Below are 26,839 nucleotides of genomic sequence, written 5' to 3'. Positions count from 1 at the left end.
TTGGTACCTGTGTTGTAATTGCACAATGTACTAAAAAGAAATTTAAAAAGAAAAACTTTAAGTATTCACCTTCCTTCATCATCGACAGGAGGGTTCTTATCTGTCTGATCACATGCAAAACGCCTATGGTAATAATATATGGGCAACACAGTGTGTAAGTGATTAGCGCTACCACCTGTCAGCACTAGGGCTGTCAATTTTAATCCGAACCATGGCTTTACCTGCACAGAGTTTGCATGTTCTCCCTAATTGGATCCTGTCTAAAAAAAAAAAAAAAAAAAATGGATGGCCTTAGTATTTATATGGCATGAATGTGGCTTAGGGACCTTAGATTGTAAGCTCCTTGAGGGCAGGGACTACGAATGTACTATATATATATATAATGTAAAGCAATGTGTAAATTGTCAGCGCTATACAAATATCTGTAATAAAGAAAGAATGAAAGCCCCTAATGAAAAATGTAGACAAGGCTGACGTATTCCGGATCCACACAGTCCTGAACTTCCCAGAAATCTCCTCTTTGTCATCTCCACCCACACCTTCTCCTTATACATAAAATGAATGAGCCAGGCCTGAGAAAGTGATTGTATGCTGTCTTTTGTTTCCTCTCCAGGGAACTGGACCATAACGAGATCTCGGGCACAATAGAAGATACCAATGGGGCCTTTATAGGCTTGGAGAGCCTGAACAAGCTGTGAGTACTTCACCTCCTCAGCTCTTTCTATGTTCCTCATAGTGGCAGGTCTCCCCCCTCCTCCCTGTTCAACTTTTTATTCTTTCAGAACCAATAAGGGTGTCCTTTCACACAACCTCTATCCTCCCAGTGCTGGAATGATGTTTTATTTGCACAAATAATAATTAGGGCAGATAGTTGATGAAAGAGCTACAGAGCTGGTGGTCCTCATTTACATAGCCACTCTTTTTAAATTATTATTTTAGGTTTATATATGAAGTTGGTTTTATGTTTATGTTTAAAAAATGTTATAAAGTAAGTTTTCTTTTTGTTTCCCTTTTACGATGTTCAAAGAGAGCTCCACAGATAGGAAGAAAACATACTCAGCATATTCTCAAAAATCAGGTCACATGTACCAATTTTTAGTAATTAGTGCATGGGTGTGGCTTCTTTAGTTTACTCAGGAGCTATTGGTACACACCAAGGCATATTTCAAGTTTTAGAACTACTAATGGGGTTGGTGTAGTTTGGGCATGGCCAAGTTTGTGGACACCTGACCATAACACCTATATGAGCTTGTTGGACATCAAATTCCAATACCATGGACATTAATATGGAGTTGACCTCCCCGTTGTGGTTATAACAGCCTCCACTCTTCTTGGAAGGCTTTGCTCAAGATTTTGGGGGATTTATTTGGGAATTTGTGCCAATTCTACCAACTGGCCCGTGTGGCCAGTTGTCGATGTTAGGATGAGAAGACCTGGCTTGCTACTAATTTATGAGGTCAGGGCTCTGTGTAAGTCTCTCGAGTTTCTCCAAACCAAACTTGTCCAAAATGGCATCTCTAAATGGCCATAATGGATACTTCCAGAGCATCTGTAGGGGTGCCCTGCCTTTTTACTATCAAAATTTTGGAAAGCTTAATTATTGCAGAGTATCTAAAGTCAAATTCTTTCGTTTTTGAATAGAGTGGTGGAGGATTTGCACCCATGGCAGCTTTTTATTGGAGCTGAAGGTGAGGGAAAATCCCAAATTTTCAGTTGTCACCAGGACAGGCATAAAATGGAAATATGATCCCGTGACAACTGTCCAAAAAGACATTTCCCTCGCTTTAAATAGATTTCTTATCCCTTTCTGTTGCATGTATAAAACAGGAAGTAAAGCGAAATCTCTCCAGTGGGATACAAGTGGCAAAGAAAAACCTGATATGGATTTTATCCATTATGCAAAATAAAAATGTTTTTGCTTTAGTTATACCTTTAAAGCTGAACTCAGACTTTACCTTCAGTCTTGCACGGTTGTACAGGCTCTTCTTCAGGACTAAAATTATTCAGATTTCACTGCACACTGTGAGCTTTTTTATGGTGTGCATTAGGAGCTGCAAGAAGTCAGATATAGCCCGCCTCATTTTTTTGCCAGGAGGACGTCTAGCATCATTTAAACCCATTGGTGCTCAACCTGTGGCCTCCAGGTTTTGCGGAACTACAATTCTAACGAGGCATTGCAAACCGTTTACATTTACAAGCATGACTCCCAAAGGCAGAAACATGATGGAACTTGTAGTTCCGCAAAAGCTGTAGGGCTGCAGGTTGAGCACCCATTAATTCTAGCCTTTTCCTCCCCAGCATTACTGTCCCTAGTCTGCTCATTTCATTCATTGGATTTTGGTTTCTTAAATTTAATGAATGAAAGGCTTGGCATTACATGTGGGCATTACCTAGGGTGGTCTGCATGTAAAATGCAGTCTGCTTTGGATTTTCCAATCCTCCTGATTGATATCCACCCATCAAAGAATTTTAAATATTTTCAGAGCTCCTCCCAACAGCCTGTATCAGGGCCTACAGTAGTACTGAAGCAGGGGGCTGTGATGTTTTCAGGAAGCTATGTACATCACCCTGCTGGTCCTTCCCTGGCCCTTCCCAGCAGCTATGATCTGCCTGCATTGCATAGAGGAGCACAGAGATCCTATCCTATATATATAAGCAAATAAAACTTTAGCTTTAAATAATGTGATTTCCCAGAGGATGCAGCATCAGGTGCAGGAAATTAATAAATAGTAAACTAGTAACAAGGTTGTCGTAGAACAAGGCCATTCAATGGCTGCTTTCTTCTCAGGAGAGATTATGGGCGATTCGGTCTTGTCATCGCTATTCAATTGCCTTAAAGATAAAGAGATCTCATTTCAGCCAGAGAAAGGGAGAAAAGACCTAATCTGTGTACTTCACGTTTAAAATGTTGTAAACCGGACACTCAATCTGTCTCACACCAACTAATGCCGCTTTTTTTTTTTCCCTTCCTCTTTACCCCCTTTTGTTTGTCTGACCCTTGATGTTTGGAAACTGCAGTTCTCTGTTTGGAAACAAGATCAAGTCGGTGGCCAGAAACGCGTTCTCAGGCTTGGGGGCTCTGGAGCACCTGTGAGTATCCCATCATGCTTTGCCGGTTTTATAGCGGGCTGCCAAAAGTAGCTGCTTGAGAGGTCTGCAAGCAATTTAATAGCGTCTTTGTAAGATGAGAAGGCCGTCCATTTGAGCAGCCCAGCTGCTTCCTTCTCATTATAAGTCAGCTTCAACTTTGGCCTCTCGTTGTGCCAGGAAAAGGAGTTGCAGAACATATGGCAGATTTGGGTGCATTTTTATTTCGTGTCGGCTATGAGAACAGAGGCCGGCTGACAAATTCTCTCCGCTTTTACTGCTTCTCCCAAGGAGTCCTTGTCTGTAGACGCTCGCAGAATTCGTATGGGAGGACTCTGGTGTGAACAAAGTTTGTTTCTTTATTTTCCGGTTCGCTGATCTCCAGATATCCTCTGTTGACAACTTTAAATCATTTTAAAGTTATGCAAATAAGCTGATATGCTAAGCAAGATACTTATAATAATTTAGGATTTTTTTGGATAGGGTGGGCGATGTGGGCTCTATGTGCCTTCTCGAGCCTTGCATCATCATGATTGACGTGTGATGGACATCGAGCAAAATCCCCGTTGGCTCATGGGAGATTAACCACTTAAGGACCAGGCCTATTTTTCAAACTTGTTGTTTACAAGTTAAAATATTTTTTTTCTTTTTGCTAGAAAATTACTTAGAACCCCCAAACACACACACATATATATATATATATATATATATATATATATATATATATATATATATATATGTTTGGGGGTTCTAAGTAATTTTCTATCAAAAAGAAAAAAAATATTTTAACTTGTAAACAACAAGTTTGAAAAATAGGCCTGGTCCTTATATATATATATAAATTTTATTATTATTATTATTATTTTTTTTTTTCAACACCCTAGACAATAAAATGGTGGTTATTGCCATACTTTCTGTCACACTGTATTTGCACACAGGTCTTACAAGCACACTTGTAAACCACTCTGTATATGCAGTAAAGCAAGCTTGTTATACTCACTGTGGAACTTAAGGAGTTAATCCTCTGCATTATGTAAATAGGCTGTTTGATTCTGTCTTCTCTGATTCTCCCTTTCTTCCACTGTCCCCAATCCATCTCCTGATAAGGCAGAGCCTTTGGAGTCACTCTGCACATGCTCAGTTTGATGTGTATTGCTAGAGAGTTTTTTTTTTCTTGGGATGGTGCATGTGATCGGCACTGTCCAGACAGAGGGTCAGGGTCATGCAGCCTCAAAGGACAGTCAGGGGAGACTGAAAACTCCTCCTACAAGCTAACCAGACACTGATAGAAGTCATAAGACTGCTATATACAGCTAATAAGAAACGGTATTTAGCAGTTTATATTTTCTAAAATAATTGCACTTCCATGTTCTGTGTACTGTGGGAGACCAGATATGGTGAATGCAGGACCCTAGGTTTAGTAACACTTTAAGGTCCTTATCTCACATGTGGCAAATTTAGGACAGGATCCAAATTAATATCAATGAATACCGGCATGTTTTAGGAAGGAAATCAGAGTCTCTGGAGAAGCCCTACACAAGCTCAGGGTTTGGATGTTCTCCCTGTGCTTGCGTAGGGCTCCTGGCCAAGATTCAACCTGAGCACCCAAGTCCTGCAAGGCAGAAGTGCTAACCACTAAGCAAGCATTAGGATAAGGCCCTTTTCTCTTGTTCTGTATACCTGTTTTGGGTCAGTGAGTTAGAAAGTATTTAAAGTGGTTGTAAACCTCTGAAATGAAAAATGAACAAAGTAAAACTTTCTTTTATAGTGTGTACTTGCCTCAACCCAAAGCACCTAGTGTGATTACTGCCCGCTCTCTCTTCCCTCTGTTATTTGCGTGAGTCACTTCTTATGCTGATCCAGGCATTCTGGGTATGGCCCCGCCCCTCCTACAGCACACAGCAGCTGATTGACAGCCTGAGCTGTGCATGTTTCCCTATCAGACACTGTAGGGGGGTGTGTCCTTTCCTTCCACTCAGGTCTCCGATTACACTCAGCATACCTGATTCCCATTCCCTTCTTTCTGGAGCGCACTTTGAATGAGAGAGGGCTGCAGGTAACACTTATGTAGGAGGATTTGTTTCATCTCTGTGTATCACCTGAGGCTGGTCATTTCACTGGGTACATGTGAGGGTTTACAAACACTTTAAAGCAGAAGGTTGGCATAAAAGCTAGGCAACTAGCATTTTCAGTAGGAGATCAGCAATGGTAGCCCTCATATTTCTCCAGTGACAGGTTTACGTTGAGTAAACCATTTGAAAAAAAAGTAGGAACCAAGCTGAAATGTTGCCCATAGTGGCCAATCATTTTTCATCTTTTGTTCTCTGGGAAAATAATACAAAGAATCGTATCAGCCACTTTGGGCAACAACACCACTTTAGTTCTTTTTTCTTCTGTGTTAATGTTCTCTTTACAGGGATACAGTTACTTTTCTGAAATTAAATCAGTGTGTTCAGCATAGAAAAAATGAGTCGTTTTCTTTTCTCTGAGCAGATTGATAGACTAAAACCTGCTTATAGGCCTTAAACTTTCTCGGATTGGTGAGCAGCTGACTTGGCCAGAGTGAAGGAATGTTCTTCCCCCAGGATTTTTAATGCTCGCAGCGCTGATTCAGTGTTCACTTCCTTTTTAAATTAAACATAGCCTGGACAGTATATCCTCAACCTGACAAGGTTTACTGCAATTGACTTTATCCAATTTTTTATTTTTTTTACCCCCCCCCCCCCACTTTTTTTTTTTTTTCATTAACAAAACCTCTGGAACGTATTTATTCATATTGTTTGTTGGCCGCAGGTACATAATAAACTGATTTGAAGTTTGCCAGTTCTTCCTTTAATTCTGCCCCCCCCTAACGAAATACTTTTCTTGATTTCCTGGCAGAAACCTTGGTGGGAATGCCATGCGGTCAGTCCAAGCCGAGGCGTTTGGAGAGATGAAAATGCTGAGAGAGCTGTAAGTGCTTACATTGAAGTGACATGGGTGAAGGTGCTATTGTTAATGGAGAGTGTTCGTTGCGGTGACGGTGGAAGGACGGGAGGGGATGGGGGTGTAAAATATAAATCTTTGCTGTCTCGCTGTGAAGATCCAGAACGGTCATTTTCCTCTGGCAAGCACTTGCTTCGGCTGGTTGGAAGTTTGGATCCATTTAAGTAATTGTAACTATTTATAGGATATAGCTACAGTACATTTAAAATACATTAAAAGTTTTATCATACCTACCAAACTAAACAACTTTTTTTTTTTTTTTTTTTTTTTTTTTTTTTTATAAACCCAATGCTCCCTTTACCTTTCTTTTTCCCTGTGCATTGAAAGCTGATATCTCAGGCCCAGAGCCAACAGATAAACAGAACAGCCTTGAGAGTACATAACTGCTTGATACAATGGGGAGGTTTACTAAAACTGGCGTACACAGAATCTGTGCAATCAGCTTTCAGGTTTTATTGACAAAGCTTAATTGAATAAGCTGAAGTTAGAAGCTGATTGGTTACTATGCACAGCTGCACCAGAATCTGTGTTCGAGAGTTTTAGTACATCCCCATCGATAATGACTTGTGTAGTTTACTGCACTCATGAAATCACTAGGGAAACAGATCGTAAACTGCTGCAGGCAGGAAATATTGCACTAATGTAGACTCCCATTTCCCATGCAAATATATATTACTGACTTTTATATAGCCCTGACAAACTAGGCAAGGCTTTGCATATTGTCCATTCACATTAGTCCTGCATTCAAGGAGCTTACAATATAGGTCCCTATCTTGCATGCCTACCAGGACCAGTTTGTACAGGAGCCAATTGAACTACCAGCGTGTCTTTGAAGTGTAGGAGAAAACTGAAGAACCCAGAGGAAAACCATGAGGTGAACAAGCAAACCCCTATGGGGTTGATTTACTAAAGCTAGAGAGTGCAAAAGGTGGTCCAGCTTTGAATAGAAACCAGACCACTTTCCAGGTTTTTTTTTTGTAAAAGCTTAATTGAGTAAGCTGACGTTAGAAGCTGATTGGCTACAATGCAAGGCTGCACCAGATTTTGCACTCTCCAGTTTTAGTAAATCAACCTCTATATGTCTAGTGTACTAGCTGGGATCAGAACCCAGCATCCAAGTTCTGCAAGGTAGAGGTTCTACCTACTAAGCAATTATGTTGCCCTCCATGGAGGCAATAAAGAAAAGCAGAATGCACATCTGTGGGGAATCTCTGATGCCCTCATATGGCATGAGGCATACTTCTCTGATCTCTGTACAGAGTAGACAGTTGACAATGCAAATGTAAACAAAGCAAAGTCTACAGTGGCCTGGGTCTGTGACATGGATTTAAAATCTAAAGAAAAGGGAGAGGGAAAAGGCTCTATTCTTGACTCTACTTAGGGCACCAAATATAAATTATATTCTCTATAGGGCATAGAGGTATCCTCTTCCTAGTCGGAGGAACATGTCTGCCATGTTTTTCCATGTTTAAAGTCATGGAGGAGGTGAAAATCTCTGATGTGCAGCATTAACATCACCGTTGGAGCTCTGATTCCCATGATTCTGATTCTGATTCTCCTCTTCTAACAGACAAATGGGGCAGGTATATGAGGGGTGTAGTAGGAACTTGCCAGGCCATCCATGAACACTTATGGAAGACCTGGAGAGCGAAAAGGATACAAGGGCACTATTATACATATCAGCACATACACTATGTTCAAGTAAAGCCCCATACACACTATCAGATTTTCTGCTGATTTTTGTCTTCAGATTTACCAAAACCATGTAGTGTAAGGGTCTGCCTGATTGCATACACATTGAAACTCCAAAGGTTTGACCTCATATTATGTGGTTTTGGTAAATCTGAAGGAAAAAATCTGCAAAAAATCTAAAAGTGTGTATGGGGCTTAATGATTACATATTTTTACAGGTTCGGTCAATTGGAATTGTCATTTATAATAATTATATATGTGTCTCTGTTCAGGTACATTAACAGCGAGAGCTTCTTGTGTGACTGTTATCTCAAGTGGCTTCCTGTGTGGTTGGCAAGTAAGAAGCTGCAGTCCAACGCAAAGGCCGTTTGTGCCCATCCAGAGTCCTTACAGGGCAAAAGCATTTTCAGCGTCCCGGCAACGAATTTTGTATGTGGTAAGATCCGATTTTGTTTTCTTACTTTGGAAACCGATGGCACAAAATGCCTAGACCGTGAATTGTTTAATACTTGTTTATATCAGTTTCATTTAAGATAAATCTGGGAAGCCGCATGTTTTGTCAGGCTCGCCAAGAGAAATAATGACACAAGATGAGGCAGATCCGTTCACCAAAGAAAGCTTTTAAAATATGTTAGCTACATAAATACCAGTATACCTTAAAATGAACGTGCATTTCAAAGCAAGAGGTTGGCATAAATAACTCCATCCTTCTTCAAAATACTCACCTCTTCTGCGCTCCCCCAGCTCTCCCATTGGATGCCTGGAATGAAGAAAATGGTCCGGTTCTTCAGTTATTGGCAGATTGTGATTACCTCCTCATGTTACAGCGATGGGCACATGAACTGCCAATCACCAGGTCAAATCTTGTTGCAGAATAGCAGGGAAGACAGTCATTAACCCTGTGTATGTTTTTGACTGAAGTGACTTGGAGCCTACATAGGGATTCTTCTTTTCACTCCCAACAGGTGAATGGAGCAGCGCAAGAGCAAAGAAAAGTATATTTGTTGCTTTACCTTGCATGCGCAAAGCACATGTTCACTTTAAACAATCTATCCCATACACACCACTGCTGCTAGTCACTCTTGGCAAACCTTTGTCAGTAGAAAGGATATGATTGGAGTTGAAATTGGTTAACCGATAGTTTATTGCTGCCGTAAGATGTTAAAGGAGACTTTAATGTTCACAAATATGCATACTTGCAAGTTAAAAATTCAGTCCACCCAGAATGTTGTTTCAGCTATAGATAGCGTCTAATGAGCTAAGTCATGATTTCTAATGGGCAGAGTCAACTTATGGTGCTTAGATACCCCAACTGCCAAAGTTCCAAGCATGTTTGTGTGGGCATGGAAAGATATCAATTATTCAGTTGTATACACCGATGTTTCTCAACCAAGGTTCCTCCGGAGGTTGCTATGTGTTCTTGAGTAATGGTGGATCTTTCACCCGCCTACATCAACCATCAATGCAACCACGTGCTTCATATAAAGTCCCACCCCCCCCCCCCCCCCCCCCTTTCATCAAGGCAAGGGGTCTACACCACAATTTTTACTATCTGCCATTCTTTTCTACAATTATCGTTCATTTCAAAAATTTTTGTAGAGGGTTGGCAACACGGTTATCTGCCCTAGGTGTCTAATATGCTAGGTACACCACATTACTTATTCCTTTATTTAAAACATACCATGAACTGCCGTTACACACCTTTTATAGCAGGTGTTCCTTGAGAACTTGAAAATATTTCATGGATTCCTCAGGGGTAAAAAAAGATGGAGAAAGGCTGGTATACACATAGGAAAATCTCAGTGAGCTACAACGGGAGTTTATCACCCCCAGGGTTGTCTTAAACAGCCAGATACTTGTCTGAGCATTTTAATAGATAAGTTGTTTGCAAATGCTGACTTGTAGACACACATGCCTTACTCAACCAAAAATTAATACTAGTCGTCAGTGTAGCATTTTGATACTTTATTAATGCCAATAAATGTATTATGTTTTATATCTTGCGTAGTTTTTTTTTTTTTTTTTTTTAAGATCAGTAACTCTCTACTTGATAAAAACGTGAAAAAAATAGCTTGCCTAAATATTAGGAAAGAATTTTAGTGAGTTGGACTTACACTAAATAAAGTGGTGAACAGAGGAAAAAAAATTACCAAACCAAAATAGCCCACCCTTGATCTGTGACTGGAAATGCATAGAAGACATCAAACCCTCCTAAGGACACATGTGTGCCTCACATGTGCTGATTGCTGCTCACACCCAAATCCAAGAATTTCACCCCTTTGAGGTCCAGCTGGCTCGCAGCGCTGGACAGCTGAAAACACAATTAATCCCCCACAGATTGAAACTACAAACAAAAGGTTTAATTAAAACAAGGTACACAGAGATCAACCTTCATTATATCTGTTATTGTTGTAGAAAGGTACATGGATTGGAACGTTTTGCGCTGCTTATTTTGTTTACTAATTTGCGCATTCCAAGAGAGGAATGAAGCAGAGATTCGTCATTTGTGCTATAAACTCGCCATATGTGGAGGGGATCCATTGTCAGGAGTACCGCCACTTGGGAGGAGGTTGATTACATAAACCTTTTTTTTTTTAATTTTACTTTTATTTATTTATTTATTTTTTTAACCGGATGTGAGCTTTGGATTCCATTGTATTACAGAACAAATATCAAGGATAGGTTGTAGAAAGTGTGACAACTTCAGCTGTCATTCAACATCTCATAATTATACTGTGATTAGAGAATTAAATGTAACTTCCTCACAGCAACCAAATACATAATCAGCAGACCTTAATAAGAATATAGAGTGTTCTTATCAGTGGTGGCCCATCCATAAGGGGCACAGGATTTGGATGGGGTTTTTTTTTTTTTTGAAGCATATGATTAGAGTCTGGGGCTCCAATAGGTTTCAAAAAGGGTGGGCTCCCAAAAAAAATGGAGCACCAGCTGCCACTGGTTCTTATTCATGGTTTTAGGTTCAGGGCTAAAGAATTTATATATAGTATATATTTTTCTAGTTTTTTTTTTTTTTTTTTTTTTATATATAATTATTATATATAAAATTTCATACCAATATTTTCATTCTGCAGACAGAGAGCTGTAGGCTCATTTTCACTTTTCCTGACTATTCTTAGATGCTTTGTTGGAATAAAAATAACTGAAAGCAGAATTTAATAGCTTAAGCTAAAATTTTCTGACTGACTAATTGAATGAGTCTGTTTTCCCTGTCTCTTGTTCAGATGGGACTGTAGTTTAAAGCAGAGATCCATACCACCCAAAAGTGAAACTTCCGCTTGTTCGTCTCCTCCCCTCCGGTTGCCACATTTGGCACCTTTCAGGGGGGAGGGGGCAACAGAGACCTGGTTTTGACAGGTACCTGTCCCCACTTCCAGGAGACCGTGCCGCGGCGTTATCTCTCAGGAAGTTGGGCCCCCTCCTCCACCGCCGGGCCAATCGGAAACCGCAGCGCGCAGTAGGGAACTTGCTGTGAAGCTGAAAGGATTCACTGCCGGGCTCCCTTACCGGCAATGGCGGCAGCTGCACCCGACAGCTGATCCAAAGATCGACTCACTTGCCGACATCGCAGGCTTCCTGGACAGGTAATATAATATATATAATAATATAATATTAAAAGTCAGCAGCTGCAGTATTTGTAGATGCTGACCTTTAATTTTTCATGGGATGGGCAGATCTCCTCTTTAAGTCAGAGAGAAAGAGAGTCTGAAGGCTGTGCTTTCTCTGTAGAAAACCAATAATGCTGTGTGAATTCCTGTCTATTCTTAGATGTTCTGAGGTAAAAAAAAAATCTGTTAGCAGAGCTCAATAGCTTAAGCTAAAATTTACATACATAACTGAATGAACCCGATGGGACTGTAGTTTAAAATGGAACTCTCTCCCAATCAACACTGATTTTTTTTTTTTTAATCCTCATGCTGCTATCATTGGTAAATAGATAGGAAAGTATTTCATATTTACTTGTTTTAATTATTTTTGTTTTTTACATTTCTTTAGTTACTTACGTCTTGCCTAGGCAAATGATGTCATACATTGCAGGAGTTTTCAGGAGAGGAGGAGGGCTTATTTCAGCTAAGCACACTCGCCTGTATGCATGCTTGAGCTAAGGGCAAATGGATTCCAGGAAGTAAATGCTACATGAATCAATTTGCCCTCTCTCAAGATGAACACGGGTAGAAATGCTAGGGGGTGTTTTTCAAAGTGATTTCTCAACAAAATAAAGCATGGAGACATGGTTGGATAAGGGAGATTAAATATTAAAAATAAAATAAATTAAATGGTGTTTTTGATGCTCAGATACAGTGAAAATCTGCTTTAAGTCAGAGAGAGAGAGTCTGAAGGCAAACAGCTTAAGCTGTGTTTTCTCTGTAGAAAACCAATAACGCTGTCTGGAAAGACTAATGAATTGGTAGACACTATTTTGAAAACAAGCAGGGGTCATTCTGCAGATTCTAGCTACCTCTTTTCACATTTGTACATCATGAATAGTTTCAGCATGAGAAGCTACTTTGACACACATATCAGGCCAATAGACCAGAAACTCCAGCCTGTGTTCTAAGCTCCACATAGAGACATCACAAGTTGCAATCAGCAATGTGCAGTGGGTAGGGCTAGGTCAGAATATAACACCAATAGGTCTTAATTCACAAAGTGAGCACACTAGGGTAAGTTTCTTATTTTAAAAAGTGAGTTATTTTCACCAATTGGATTTGAAAAATGCAGTCACATACTTATCCTTTGTGTGATTTGAACCTGCAGTATTTTTATATAATGCACAAACTTTACAAATCTCTGTGAACAATGTATACTGTTCAGTTGTGATTTTTCTGATGGGTCATGTTGAAGAAGTAATCAATGAGTTTTCTAAGGTGAATAATACAAATGGCTGCAATCTGGTTTCTTATGTCTTCGCTACACAACACCAGGTCATGAATGGTCACACAATGATCATCTACTATCTTTTGCCTTTTTTTTTTAGATGATCTGCCTAAACCACACATCATGCTGCAGCCAGAGAAGACTATGGCAGTGGTTGGAAAAGACATCCGCTTCTCCTGTTCAGCTGCCAGTAGCAGTAGTTCACCGATGACATTTGTGTGGAAGAAAGACAATGAAATCTTGCACAACGCAGAGATAGAAAACTTTGCCAACATCAGGGAGAAGGGTGGAGATGTGATGGTCTACACCACCATTCTGCACTTGCGTAATGTCACTTTTGAGCACGAGGGGCAGTTCCAGTGCATCATCACCAACCACTTTGGTTCCACGTACTCAAATAAAGCTGGACTGGTTGTAAATGGTGAGCAAATTTGATGGTTCTATAATGTTGGAATAGCTATAATAACATAGGTCTAAAATAATATGAAATAGCTCTAATAACAGCTACAACGTATTGGTTGAGAATTGGTTAAAATCCTAGTCAGATTTTTGTTGCTATCCAAAGAAAAGATCAGTGTCACTCTAAACCTTGACCCAGTGTCTTCCAATTTGGGGGTGCCAGTTGCCTCTCTAGAGTCTGCCCCACTGCTGTTCTTGGTTAAACAAAGATGAACAAGAATGCGCCTCATGCAATCCAGGTTCTCAAACTAGCTTTATTGATCCAGAAAGACCATACAAACCCAGACTAGATCCTCCAACTTTATTGTGTTTCCCCCAATTAATGGCCTTCATTGTAGAGACCCGTTTGATGAAGCCCATTGAGTAGGCAAACACATTAGAGTGGAAGGATCCAGGTTAAGTTTGCATGATGTGTCTAGATCTAAAAATTCCATGATTACACATAAGTACAGCCATGTGAATTTTTGATTGCTTAACCCAGGTTTCTAGTGCTGACAATGTCCCAAACTAAGGGTATACATCTACTCTCACCATATGTCCTGATGACCATTGTCACCAGGACAGAAAGTGATGGGAAAGCCAACAGTTTTACAGTTCACTCAGAACAGTTGCTGAGAAAAAATGTTTAAATGGGGCCACCTGTTCAAGTGCCAACTGTCAATGCGGGACTTCCCCTCACTTGTAAGACATTTCCACTGACTTGTCATGTCTTAGTTTACATAATAATTGTCTTTAATAAGATAGTAAGCCAATATGTGTTAATTTTTCCTATTTTTTCACTGTTTATTATTTATCACAAATAAAGAGCAAAAGGTGGTTGCAACAGGTAGGGTAATTGACGTGTGTGAGATTGTAGTAGGGACAGTAAACTGTAAATATATTTATTCTGTGGCTCTTTTTTGTCTTCGGTATCTGCACACAACACATTTAATTGATTTATTTTTATTTTTTTAAATCTTAGTTCTGCCATCATTTATCAAAACCCCAAGAGATAACACCATACGGACAGGTACAACTGCCAGGCTGGAATGTGCAGCTGACGGCCACCCCACCCCAGAGATTGCTTGGCAGAAAGACGGCGGCACGGATTTCCCTGCTGCTCGGGAGAGGCGCATGCATGTTATGCCCGAAGATGACGTCTTCTTCATTACAGATGTCAAAATTGAGGATATGGGGGTGTACAGCTGTACGGCACAAAATTCTGCCGGATCGGTATCTGCGAATGCAACACTGACTATACTCAGTAAGTTTTCTGAAAGTTCCAATAAAGGGCAAACTACGAAAGATTTTGAATTTGTCATATCAAAGAAAAAAAAAGAAAAATTACTATACTTTTGTAGAGCCAATTAGATTTCAGCTTTTTAAAAAGGTACCACCCTTTAAAGGTTGCTTTTTTAAATGGAGGACAATAGGTTTTGTGGATCATTGGCTCTTTGCCTGTAGGTTTAGCCGTTGCCTTCATAATAAAAAGAAAATGATTCATATCCTTTAGATCTCTTTTGTGCACTTTAAGTTTGTTTTTCCAGCATGCTGATGGGCAGGTAGTTCAAACAGATTAGTACCATTATTGAAATTGTAAGCACATTTACTGATCGTTCGCTGATCTTGTCACACATCAGAAATGAAATTGTATAACTAATCTTAGGTGTTGTAAATAGCTTTAGAATACTTCATTGTGCAGGCGCTGAATGGCCCCAAGGTGGAAGATAGCAATAACAAATGGTGGAATTCATAACATATATTACATAGTTCTGATTTTATGTTTTGCATTGTTTGGATTCAAGATGGTATTAACCAAAAATTCGCCATGCATTTTCTTTTTCAGAGATGCCATTTTTGGCTCATCCATTAGAAGACCGCATGGTTTCTGCAGGGGCCACCTTGGCATTACAGTGCAAAGCTAATGGCAGCCCTCCACCAAGGATAACATGGCTAAAAGGAGACGAGCCCATCATAGTAACAGAAAGGCACCATTTCACACCGGGTAACCAGCTGCTCATCATACGCAATGTGGTACAGGAAGATGCCGGAAAATATACCTGCGAAATGTCCAACACACTTGGGACAGAACGCGCTTACAGCCAAGTTAGTATCTTCCCTACTTCGGGCGGCTGTGTGTTGGAGACCATTAAAATGGAGGGAACCATGACGTTCGGGATCATCACCATCGCTGTTGTGTGTAGCATTGTTTTAACATCTCTTGTGTGGGTGTGCATCATCTACCAATCCCGAAAGAAGAGCGAAGAATACAGTGTCACCAATACAGGTAACCTTTAGATCATTCTACCTTCTGTCCAGTTAGGTTGACCCCTTCTCTCCACTATTTTCTTCTGTCCTAGTGTAATATAAAGTGTTAAAGGGCAAATTAAATTCTCTCTCTCTCTATTTTTATTTATTTATTATACGATCCTTAAAGTGAACAATGTGATTTGCACACGCAAGAAAAACAGATTCCCTTTATATATCTTTCCTTTTTAAATGCCGCACCCATAACTTGGCTCAACTGCTGAATTGAGAAGTTGGGGAGCAAAAAAAAAAAAAAAAAAGAGTATGGGGGATATTTACTAAAACTGGTGCACACAGAATCTAGTGCAGCTCTGAATAGTAACCAATCAGCTTCTAAGTTTTATTATCAAATTGAACAAGTTGAAGTACGAAGAATGGTTATATACACAGCTGCACAAGATTCTGTGTGCACCAGTTTTAGTAAATCTCCCCCGTGTGTTGTTTAGGAAGAGGTGATTAAAATAAAATTTGTTGTGTTGCCCTGTGCAGACAAAGCAGTGGTTTGCTTTACCTGCTAAAATATTTGTGTTTGTTGCTGAACAGATTCATATATTATGGAACAAAATGTAGCTATTCACAGATTCTTGCTACACCATGTATCCAAAGGTTGGCGCAACTGTTTAGAGCTTTAGCCATTTCCCATGTGCACACTAAATTTGTGAGATCCTCTTCTTGCCATGGCTCAGCACCTTCTGCCTGAAACATGTTAAGATGACAGCAGAGTGTTCTGCACCAGAGATTGTTTTGCTTACAGTGCTGGCGCTCCTGGATTGAAGGCAATCGACAGAAGGATGATTTTTTTTTTTTTCTCCCTAGAAGTGCGTACCAATACTTTTCATTTTTAGATAATTATATAGCCTAGGTAGCAAAAAGTGGACTTCAGCTTTGCAGATCAAACTATGGGTGAAATAAACATTGTCAACATAATTTGTTCATTGTGTTTTACAGACGAAACCATTGTTCCTCCAGATGTGCCAAGCTATCTTTCTTCTCAAGGTATGATCCAGAATAAATACACTAATCAAAATGATTAATTTAAAGCCTAACTCTACATTTAATGTCCCTTTAAATAGTTTCTTTGGACCAAGCTGCTCCTGTACTGAAAAACAAAACAGAATCAGGCTGAGTGCAGTTCAGCCATTCATAGGGAGCTTTGTATTCTGTGAAAGAACAGAAATTTTCCTCCGATTGGCTGAGACAGAGAGGATGAAACCACAAACTCCGCCTCAGCCAATTAGAGGAAACTTTGTATTAGTTTATAGAATACAAAGCTTCCTGTGATTGGCTGATCAGCACTTAGCCTGACTCTATTTTGTTCTGGGAGTGAGATGGGAAGTTCTTGCCCCACTGCAGGAACACAGCGCTGTATACGTACGGTATGTAGCTAGGACTATACAGTTATAATACAGTGTGCTTTGCAAGCACAACTTGGCCCAAACAAATTATTTAAAGGGACATTAAATGTGTAGTTGGGTATTAAGCTTGCCACACATTAGTAGAATCTTGTTCAAAATGTTCATTTTATGATTGATTTTGTAATTGTTAGTGGGGTCAAATTGGCATTCACTTTCGATGACAGTGATGAGAAAATTTGATGAAGCGAAATCAAAACTTCTCTCAAATAAACAAGTTTCTAACAGTGTATGTAATTTTCCTTTGGGAAAGTCCATCGTTCTAAAATCAAATGTTAAAAGATAAACAAAATTTTTACGTACTTAGAAACGATGTGTCAAGTCATCATACTGAAGAATTTGTGTACAAATTTGTACAAACGTTCTTTCAAAAGTCTACTAGCATAGATCTGTTGACCGATGAGTATTCTAGTAATATAGTGACATAGTCCTAAATAAATTAATATAAATGTTATTAAAGCTTTTTAGATGTTAGGCCTGAAAGTGTCTGTGATGCACACCAATAAAATTCTGTGTTCTACTATGTTGGTGCAGGGGCTCATCACTAGTACACATTCTGTATGACAAATGACAGACTGGTCTCTTGTTTCAGGCATCTGTTCCAGTGAAGGCTCTGGTAATACTGATGTGGAGGCCTGTAATGTTGGCCACAGACAACCACGGCCCTGTGTAGGCTGCAACTCCGATGAGCCCTGTAAAAGAGCTAGTGGATTGTTCAGCACAGAAAGCCCAGGTAACTGACGTTCCCGGACTATTTATACAGCATTGGAATAAGCTTTTAAAAGTGAACCTGTGCTTTGCCCATGCAGGACAAAGAAACAGGTTCTCTTTAATGCCCCTGTCCCCAGCAACACATTTTTATTATAATTACCTATATAGCGCTGTCAATTTACACAGCGCGTTATTTTACAATTAACATCAGTCCCTGCCCTCAAGGAGCTTACAATCTAAAGTTCCTAACTCACATTCATACATACACATACTACAATCAGACAGGAGCTAATTAATTTATCAGCATGTCTTTGAAGTGTGGGAGGAAACCAGAGTATCCAGAGGAAAGCCATGCAGGCACAGGGAGAACATGCAAACTCCAAGCAGGTAGTGCCTTGGTTAGCATTTGAATTGATGACCCTATTCCCCTTTTATTGCTCTATTTAGGAAATTAAGTCTTGTGTAAGCTCCAAGTCTTTCCATTTAGAGCTTACAATGGAATTGGTACTGCCTCCCACCCCATGCCACAGTGCCGGTCCAGTTACCAGTTATGTCTTATTAAAGGAAGGGGAGTGGGTCACATGACTCATATTTTAGGGTATTGGGTATTTCTTGGCTCCCCACAACACTGAGATTGACTTAGCGCTGTTACGTAGGGATGGGGCTCAGCTCTGTGTAAGCTATAACCAGAATCTGAGTTTATACAAAGCTTCCTTTTATTGCTACTGACAGCCAAGTATAGAGGCTGGGGAGCACAGAAAGGGTGGAGCTTGTGTTGCGGGAGGAAGAGAGATTATTAAGTAATGGATTGATTTATTATCTTTATTACCTGTGTGCACTTATGAATGATTGATATATAATTAGTCTAAAAGAGTCTTGCTTTGCTGTTAATACAGGTTATGGATACCAGGTCGTGTGTACGGACTGCTTAGAAGGCCGTGCTATGTACACCAAGGACCCCGACTATTGTCCGCAGACATTACCACCTCTGGATTGTTCATATGAAAGACCTAGGAATAGCCATGATGGCTTCAGAAATAGCATTGACCATTCTACAACACCAAACGGTCTTCAGAACCTGGGGGCCGTAAGCTACAACAAGATGGACGCCTGTGAAATTGTGTACCCCAGCAACCACGAGAGGATTCCTTTCTTGAGTGAACAGCAGACGCACGTGTTGGTGTCTGATTCACAAGGTAATTGCGAGGATTGGTCCCCTTCTGCCAACACAGTTATAGAGACCCTTTCACCACACCATTCATTTTCACAATCTTCCTATAAAAGAATATGAAATTTCATGCATGTTATTTTCTTATAAGAAACCTCCAACACGATCTAGCCCCTTTCACCACAGCCTCACTGTGACACCACTTTTATTCATTGCATTTCAGTTCTTTAAATCATAAAGACTCGGTATTGTACACGGGCGTTACTTAGGGTGGCCAGCTTGCAAATACAGCCTGCTTAGGAATGCCCACTCTTCCAGATTGACACTCACTGATTGATCTTTACATAACTCCTACTAAGAAACATCCACTGCTTGGATTAGGGTGCTGTGATGTTTTCAGGGAGATATGTATAGCATATACACTGCTGAACCATCCCACCAGCCTTGACCTGTCTGCATTGCATAGAGAAATTTTAACATTGCTGGATATAACATAAGGAATAGAATGAAAATGCTAAGGCCTTATTTTAAATTGTCAATAGCATGTTGATAAGGAGAAAAGGGAAGAATTGGGGAAGGCAAGCTTTAAAGTGACTGTAAAGGTGGAAGGTTTTATATCTTTACGCATCAAGATAAAAAGCCTCCTGTGTGTAGCAGCCCCCTAACAATTAGTTGAGTTCCCTCTCTCTCCAGCGATGTCCACGAGTGTCTCAGCCTTCCCAGATTCTCCCTCCTGATTGGCTGAGACACAGCAGCGGCGCCATTGGATCCCGCTTCTGGCAATCAAAGTCAGCTAGCTAATCAGGAGAGAGGGGGAGTGGGTCAGGGTTCTTTGTCTAAATGGACACAGGGAGCTGTGACTCGGCTCGGGTGCCCCCATAGCAAGCTGCTTGCTGTGGGGGCACTCGACAGGAGAGGGACCCGAGAAGAGGAGGATCTGGGCTGCTCTGTGCAAATCCACTACAACAGCGCAGAGAAGTATGACATGTTTATTTTTCTAGGAAAAAAAAAACTAGACTTTACAATCCCTTTAAGCAGATTAAACTCACTCTTAACACCTGCCCGGCCTATAGCAAAATGACGGCTAGGCGAGGGTTTTTATTGTTGTGACTGGGCGTCATATGACATCCCTCACAACATACCGCTTGTGCACGCCCCTAATCAGTCGGTGACCTTTTTCCCTTATCCATGTTTCTGGGCAGACCTTTACCCCTGGGGAATACTTGAGAGCACAGTATAGACGCTTTGGAAGAACAGGTATAAATATATATTTATATTGGAATTTAATTTTAGCTTGCAAGAAGTGTTATGTAGGATTGATATAATCTTTGTTCCAATAATATAACGATATATGGGATCGCGTTGTCCCTGGTTATGTGTAAAATGTTTAACAAAAATGTAAAAAGAGCATATGACATAGGCTTTTTACCATGTGACCAGCTGTGTCCAATCACATTGTAAATAGGAAGCGCAGTTTATCGGCATTCCTCTATTCGCGCTGACAGCGTGTGCGTAGTGGAGAGCCAATACTCAGCTCTTGTGATAGGGGGAATCTGCGCTGATAATTAGTGCATTGATTATCAGTGCAGTCCCAACAGTGATTGCCTACCAGTGCTCACTAATGGTGCCAGTTAGTGCCCATAAAAGTTGCCCATCAGTGCCGCATATTACTGCCACCTCAACAGTGCCCGTCAGTGCAGCCTGATCAGCGCACATCAGTGTAGGAGAAACTTCTTTAGAAGACTTTGTAACAGAAACTTTTTTTTTTTCATTTGTTTAGCAAAAAATAAAAAGCTCGTTGGTGATAAAATACCACCAAAAGAAAGCTCTGCCTCAAAAAAATGAAATTTTGGTCGGGTACAGCATGACCGTGTACTTGTCATTCAAAGCACGACAGCACTAAAAACTAAAAGATGGCCTGGGCAAGAAGGGGGTGAAAGTGCCCAGTATTGAAGTGACTGACTGATCTCATTTATTATCTTTACAGGTTCACACCTGGAGCCATTAATCAGGTCGCCTCCTCCAGAATTCTATCACCAGCCTCCAGTACAGGACTGTTTTCTACAGCAAAAATCACACTTGGCGGACTCTCCTCACAACGAGGGGACAGCCAAAGAGCCGCCGTTCTCTAACGGACACGCATTGACTGCCCAGCACAAACCACACAGTGAATCAGACGATTCCAAATGACTGCTATGTGCAAAGGAGTAACAAAAAAAAAGACTTAACATTTTTGCACTGAACCAGTAAAGATCCGTCTACCTCAACCCCTTAAGTTGCTAATACAGGGGTAAAACGGAAAAATAAATATGAGGTACGAATCAAAAGTTTCTGCGGGGCTAAGGAAGAAGCCCAACAATGTATCGCTGGGCTAAAAGTAAAAGTACTTTATGAACTTTCAAGTGTTGGTAGCTCAAAACGTCTAACTGCATTTACGGCACAAAAATGCAAAAGACTTGTAAGTAGTGAGACAGAAAAAAAATCTATTTTGTACATTGTACATAAGAGTTTTCATAAATATATAAATATGTAAATATCTAAAAGCTAGATATAAATATATACCTATATCTTCTAAAGAGTCTATTTTAATTGTTAGTGCATGAACGCAGGAAAGGCTGTGAAACGCATTGTTTGCAAAATCGCAATTGAGGCGTAATTTAGGTGCCTTATCATATGAAAGAATGTATGCTTATTTACTGAGGTGTGAGGGCACAACAAGCTGGTGTTTCACCACATCTGTTTACGGCTTCCTTCAAATGGGGCAGGTTCCATTGCGATCGGTAAACGATCTGTGAGCTGATCCCCTGCCAATTAGAGCAGAGCAGGCGGATGACGCTTCCGTGTCCACCAAGTATCTGCAGAGTGGACACAGACAAACCCTGCTCTACTCTATGGGTGGTCAGGAGTAAACTGACTCTGCTGTCTGTATACACCCGCTATAGTCAGTCCTCTTCACCTAAAAATAGTAGAGGACGGAGTCCTTTCTTTTTTTTCTTTTTTTTTTAGCAGCCTTAATCGGACCCGGAGGTAGGCGGGTGTAAGTTTACACCCACCTGTCCATAGGGTTAAATTGACCTTCTGGTCAGGGCCACGTGTTTTTCAGGAACGCCTGTCTGAAAGGGATCTAAAAAAAAATTATTATGGAACATTGTTTTAAATGTATGTAAATTTAATAGCTGAACTCAACCAGCAAAATATTTATTTGGAGGCCTGGGTTTTGGCCTCTTTTCAGCCCTTCATGTTCTGATATTCCACCACCATGGCTTGTGGCCTCATGTTACATGACTGCATTGGGCCTGCATGGAAAGAAGCATACATCTGGCATTAATGCATACCACATCTTGGGCCATGCCATCTAAGGAGCAGCTTACGTCCGTGCCTTATGCCCACCCTTAATGCTTTGTTCTGCCAGTCTTCCCAAGATAGGGTTTGGTGGGTGAATGTGGTAAATTGCCTCTTTGGCTGTGTTCAAAAGCTTAAATGCCGTTTCATAGTTGGCTGAGTTGCTAAGCACTAATCTGCATAATGCTTGAAATAGTTTTCCCCTTAGACCTCTATAGGGGCTACTACATCGAGGGGTGTTCAGGGACCAGAAGTGTGTGGAGGCCAAAAGAACCTGAGTTTTCAAAGTGCCCAAGCTTGGTGGAGTGCTGGGCTCTAAAGTAGGCAAAAACCAGAACCTAGTTTTTAGAGGCAGCTCTCTTTTAACTGGGGTATCCTGAAGCAGTCTATAGATAGAGCATTGGAAGGATGAGGCTGCCACAAAGCTTGAGTAAGCCTACTAAGAATGTTATCACAACACAAGATCAGAGAAACCAACACATTTCAGGGATCAACTTCACCGTCATCAGGGCTTATGTGCTAGCTGGGGATTCAGATTTATACTGAACGGCAATTGCAAAATGAAACTTGATATCACCAAAATGTTCCAGGTTGCTAAACTGACAGCCTATCAGTTTAGTGGCCTGCGTCATTTTGGTGAAATCCAGTTTTGTTTTGCAAATGTTGTCCAGTATAAGTCTGAACTCCCTGATAACACACAAGCCCTGATGAAGGAGAAGTTGAGCTACTGAAAGACATTTTTTTTCTGGTCTTGTCATGATAAAATTCTTACCTTTATTAAGTTTCTATTGCACTGTCATCCTTCCAATAGAAGCTTTTCAATGCAGCCAGGGAGATAATTGCCATTAACGATTACTCTTACTTCCCCCAAATCTTTCAAATAAAGCTTAAATGTAAGCAGATGCCACGCTCTACACCTCAGTAAATAATTGGAAGCATAATACAATGGCTTGCACAAACCTTAACGTGTCCCCAGTACTTCCACAGCCATGTTTTGGGCTAAAGTCACCAAAGCTAAGAATCTGGTGACATACGAGATTTCATGCCAGTGGTTGTCACTTGGTTCTTCGTGATTGGCTGCTATTTCAAGAGTAAGCCTTCAGCCTGCACAATGGCGGACTCTGCTGGGTGCAGTAAAGGGAAAACGTTAAGGAGGCATAAATATAGATTGCACTTAAAATGTTATCTGTGTATCTTCAATTGGAACATTTTGAATGTGGGGAACATGGAAGGAGAATAGCGTATTACAGAAAAATATTACCTTTTTATATCACATTCCAACTGCAGAAGTATCCAGTCAAGAGGATGAAAAAAAAATACCCAGATTTTATTAGGACATCAAAAGCGTCCTTGTCTGAATTCAATATTTAATTTTGCATTAATGCTGTATTAAGCCCTATTTATATCTATTATTTGTATACAGTACAGCAATAATATGCCTAGTTTAGTTTACAGCAGACTCCAAAATCTAAACAGAGCACATGAGTGCTACGGGCCAACCTTTACAGTGCCAAGCTGAAGGCCCCCTTCAGTATTTGATTAGGTCTAGGCACTCCCTTATATGACTTGGGACTAGCGGCAAACCACAAGCAATGAGTGTGGTAGGAAAGGAGACATTTGCATGTGCTCCCCATACAAGAAAGTTGATTGTTTTTTGTAGGGTGTAGGGGGGTTGAAGGTTATCATTGACACATTTGGATCAATACAGAGGTGTAGACAAGGCCTGCGATTTGTTTGTATGCTCACATCCATAAACCTCCTGCTCCGTCTGAAAGCAGAACTGAGTGTGTTCCTCATAGCAACAATCAGATTGTTTTATTTGTACTGGAAGAATGAATGGGATAATCTGATTGGCTTTGGAGTAGTCACATCCTGTTGGGGAGTCCCCCTTAAAAGAGCTTAGAAATGAAGGCCTCATATCCACTAAGCGTTTATGCATGAGATCATGGCATTTTGGTGAAGGCAGAAGTCACAGGTGTGTAGGTACCAGCCCCACTGCCAGCAGCCTGTAAAGCTCTAAGCCCTTGTACATGCGGTCGAAGATTCCGACGGAATGTTTCCTATCGGACCGCTTTGTCGGATAATCCGACTGTGTGTGGTCTCCATCGGACTGTTTCCGTCTGAGTATCCGACGGACCAAGTTTTCCAACTTGTCCGTAAAATTTTCCGACAAAATGCTCCAATCGGACATACTCCGATCATGTGTAGCCTACTCCGATGGACAAAGTGCCACGCATGCTCAGATCAAATTCCTAGACCAAAGCTATTGGCTACTAGCCTGAACGTAGTCCCGTCGTAACGAAATAACGGCATCACGTTATGTACAATCGGATTTTCTGACAACTTTGTCCGACTGTGTGTATGCAACAGTTTCGGACAAAATCCGTCAAGACAAAATCCAATGGATTTGGTTGTCAGAATGTCCGACCGTGTGTACAAGGGCTAAGAAGCTGAAAATTGTGGCGGGGCTTGGCGGTGTGGTACTACAGTTTAAGGCAGTATGCACCCAGAACACAAGCAATCTGCTTTCCAGGCATCCTACTGATCGCTTTGTGTACTGTCCAGCTGCAGCATCTGTCAGACTCTGAGTTTTGCTGGTTGTTGGCAGCGGGGCTAAGTGGTTCACCTGCGCCTTCTGCCTGCATGAAAATGCCAGGATCTCTTACATTGGGGCTAGCGGTTTAGTGTGAATGAGGCCTAGTAACGCTAGCCACTCACACTGTAAATAGCATGAATTTGCACTTTGGGACACGTAGCGCTGTTTGTATGCGGAGTGCCAAGATTGCACGATTCCTTCTAAAGGAGTCCGGCATGGGAAGCTGTAACATTGGACAGTCTGAGACTCCAATCCATGACAGCTGATAGGAGAAATGTGAATGTTTTATCCTGTATTCACCAACTTGGCTGGTAGATTTTCTTTTTGTTGTTACTTTAGTATAATGTGAACTAGTAAATCTTTCAGATCACCTTGCTTCTATGCTTCATTGTGTGTTCTAAAGTCTTCCTGTATAAAAACTAGAGCAAGGCAGAACTAGTCGTGAGGCTCATAGCAACTAGTCAGAGTAAATGCTAATTATCCAACAATAGAAATATGAAAGCTGAGATCCTATTGGTTGCTATGAGAAGCACAGACATTCTCCAGCTAGGCCTGTTATTAAGTTTTATACCATGCACAAGCTATTTTAAAATTATTATCTGGAAAAAAAATATTTATTTTGCAAAAAATGTACCTTTTTAATATCACCCTTTTGGAGTTTTGGGCTCACCACACATCTTCCAAATTGATTTTAGAATCACCATTAGATCTACCAAACAAGTATGTAGGGCAAGGACCTGCCTGTTTCGATACTGATTGGATAGTTTAGCTAGGTCCTCCTAGTTGAGCTAAGGGTAATTGTATGGTCAAACTTAGTCTAGTTCAGTTTATGTAATAACATAGCTCTGATATTCAGAGATTTTGACCCCAATTACACCATTTAGGAACCCTATCTTATGATAATGCTGACCATGTATTATAGATTTGGTCATTTCAAACCAGCTTTTGCGCAAACATGCTATTTGATATAAACACAACAAATTCAGATATATAGATTGGATCGTAGAACCAGTCAACCTTCTATGGTGGAACAAGTGATTGGGATTGCTCATGCTAATTTGAATTAGAGAGTCCTTATTTGATACATGCATGGTTAGCATAGGAATGTCTACCAAGTGTTGTAGATGATATCCATACAATATAGAATACATTAGCAAGCTAAGACCCTAGACCTCTGCCATTAATATGTATGTTACTGTTTTTTGCCATCTTTGTCCCAGGGGATTTGTAAAGGGGATTTCCCTTTACTTTGTGTCGCAGAGATGAACCATGCAGTAAGAGGAAATCCCCACTTAGATGGTTGTCACTGGATGTCCCCATTGAAGGATTTACCTTCACCTTCCATTCTGGTGATAACTTAGGCTACATACACATGGGTGGTTTGGTCCATCATGTCAAATTCTGGCATTTTTAGGGCACTCAGGAAGCACAGGTGCCAACAGCTTGTCGAAATCTATGACAGGCTGAAATCCAGGGTGACTGGACGCTGTGCGTGGTGGTACTCACATATAACCCTAAGGCTGAATTACTAAAGGTACAAGTGCTCAACTGCCCCATATTTCAGCCTAGCATAGATTTTGTTACAATGGGACTAGACGTTGCACCTGTGCCTCCGGGATGCCCAAAAATGCTCTGCCTCCAGGATGCTGATGGGCCAAACTACCTGTGTATATGAAGCCCTAAATTTTAGATTTCCCAATATCCCCAGTGGAGGCAGACAGCAATAAAAACCTGCTAAGGGTTTTTAATACATCCTTCTATAGCCAACATAAATCGTTTTGGATATATATATATTTTAATTGCCACCAACAAAAAAAAAATATGCTATTTTCCTGAGACTAATTCCACAGAAAATGCTGCTTCTGCGAGGCAATGTGAAATGGAAGTATTACATTTGTGTACAGACTTATTTATTTATAGAATATGTGCTACGATATTGTACATTAAAAATGTTTCTAACAAATGCCAATTGATAGTCTTTGCTAAATGTTTTAAAGTGGCAAAGCAGTTTTTTTTTTTATCTCCTTGTTATAAGGTATTCAAAGGTTCCAGTTGAAAAAAGTAATAATAAAAAAAACTTAGTGAAAATTACATGCGGGTTGTTTTTCAGAAAGTCTCCGGGGATATTATTTATTAGAACGCCTGTTTGGGGTGTCCACTACAACCAATCATTATTATCCCTACGGCTGGGAGAAGGTGAGGAGG

General features: G+C 40.6%; 1 protein-coding gene across 2 annotated transcripts in view; it reads left to right on the top strand.

The window, feature by feature from the left end:
• LRIG1 (leucine rich repeats and immunoglobulin like domains 1) overlaps positions 1-26,603 on the top strand; it is a 133,472-nt gene extending 106,869 nt beyond the window's left edge. Inside the window, exons 9-19 of one of the 2 annotated variants that reach the window (XM_077451968.1) lie at positions 614-694; positions 3,019-3,090; positions 5,968-6,039; positions 8,037-8,200; positions 12,761-13,081; positions 14,081-14,362; positions 14,945-15,385; positions 16,354-16,401; positions 17,410-17,550; positions 18,425-18,724; positions 20,684-26,603. In XM_077451968.1, the coding sequence (XP_077308094.1) occupies positions 614-694; positions 3,019-3,090; positions 5,968-6,039; positions 8,037-8,200; positions 12,761-13,081; positions 14,081-14,362; positions 14,945-15,385; positions 16,354-16,401; positions 17,410-17,550; positions 18,425-18,724; positions 20,684-20,886 (2,125 nt within the window). In that variant the 3' untranslated portion in view covers positions 20,887-26,603. The remainder of the gene's footprint in view (positions 1-613; positions 695-3,018; positions 3,091-5,967; positions 6,040-8,036; positions 8,201-12,760; positions 13,082-14,080; positions 14,363-14,944; positions 15,386-16,353; positions 16,402-17,409; positions 17,551-18,424; positions 18,725-20,683) is intronic. The other variant, XM_077451969.1, reaches the window with a different exon arrangement.
• The last annotated feature ends 236 nt before the right edge of the window (positions 26,604-26,839 follow it).

The sequence above is a fragment of the Lithobates pipiens genome, unplaced genomic scaffold (genome assembly GCF_037356315.1).
Source record: "Lithobates pipiens isolate NorthernLeopardFrog02 unplaced genomic scaffold, aLitPip1_a1.2 Scaffold_23, whole genome shotgun sequence".
NCBI classification, from domain to species: Eukaryota; Metazoa; Chordata; class Amphibia; order Anura; family Ranidae; genus Lithobates; species Lithobates pipiens.
This window is presented reverse-complemented; position numbering and strand designations above follow the sequence as displayed.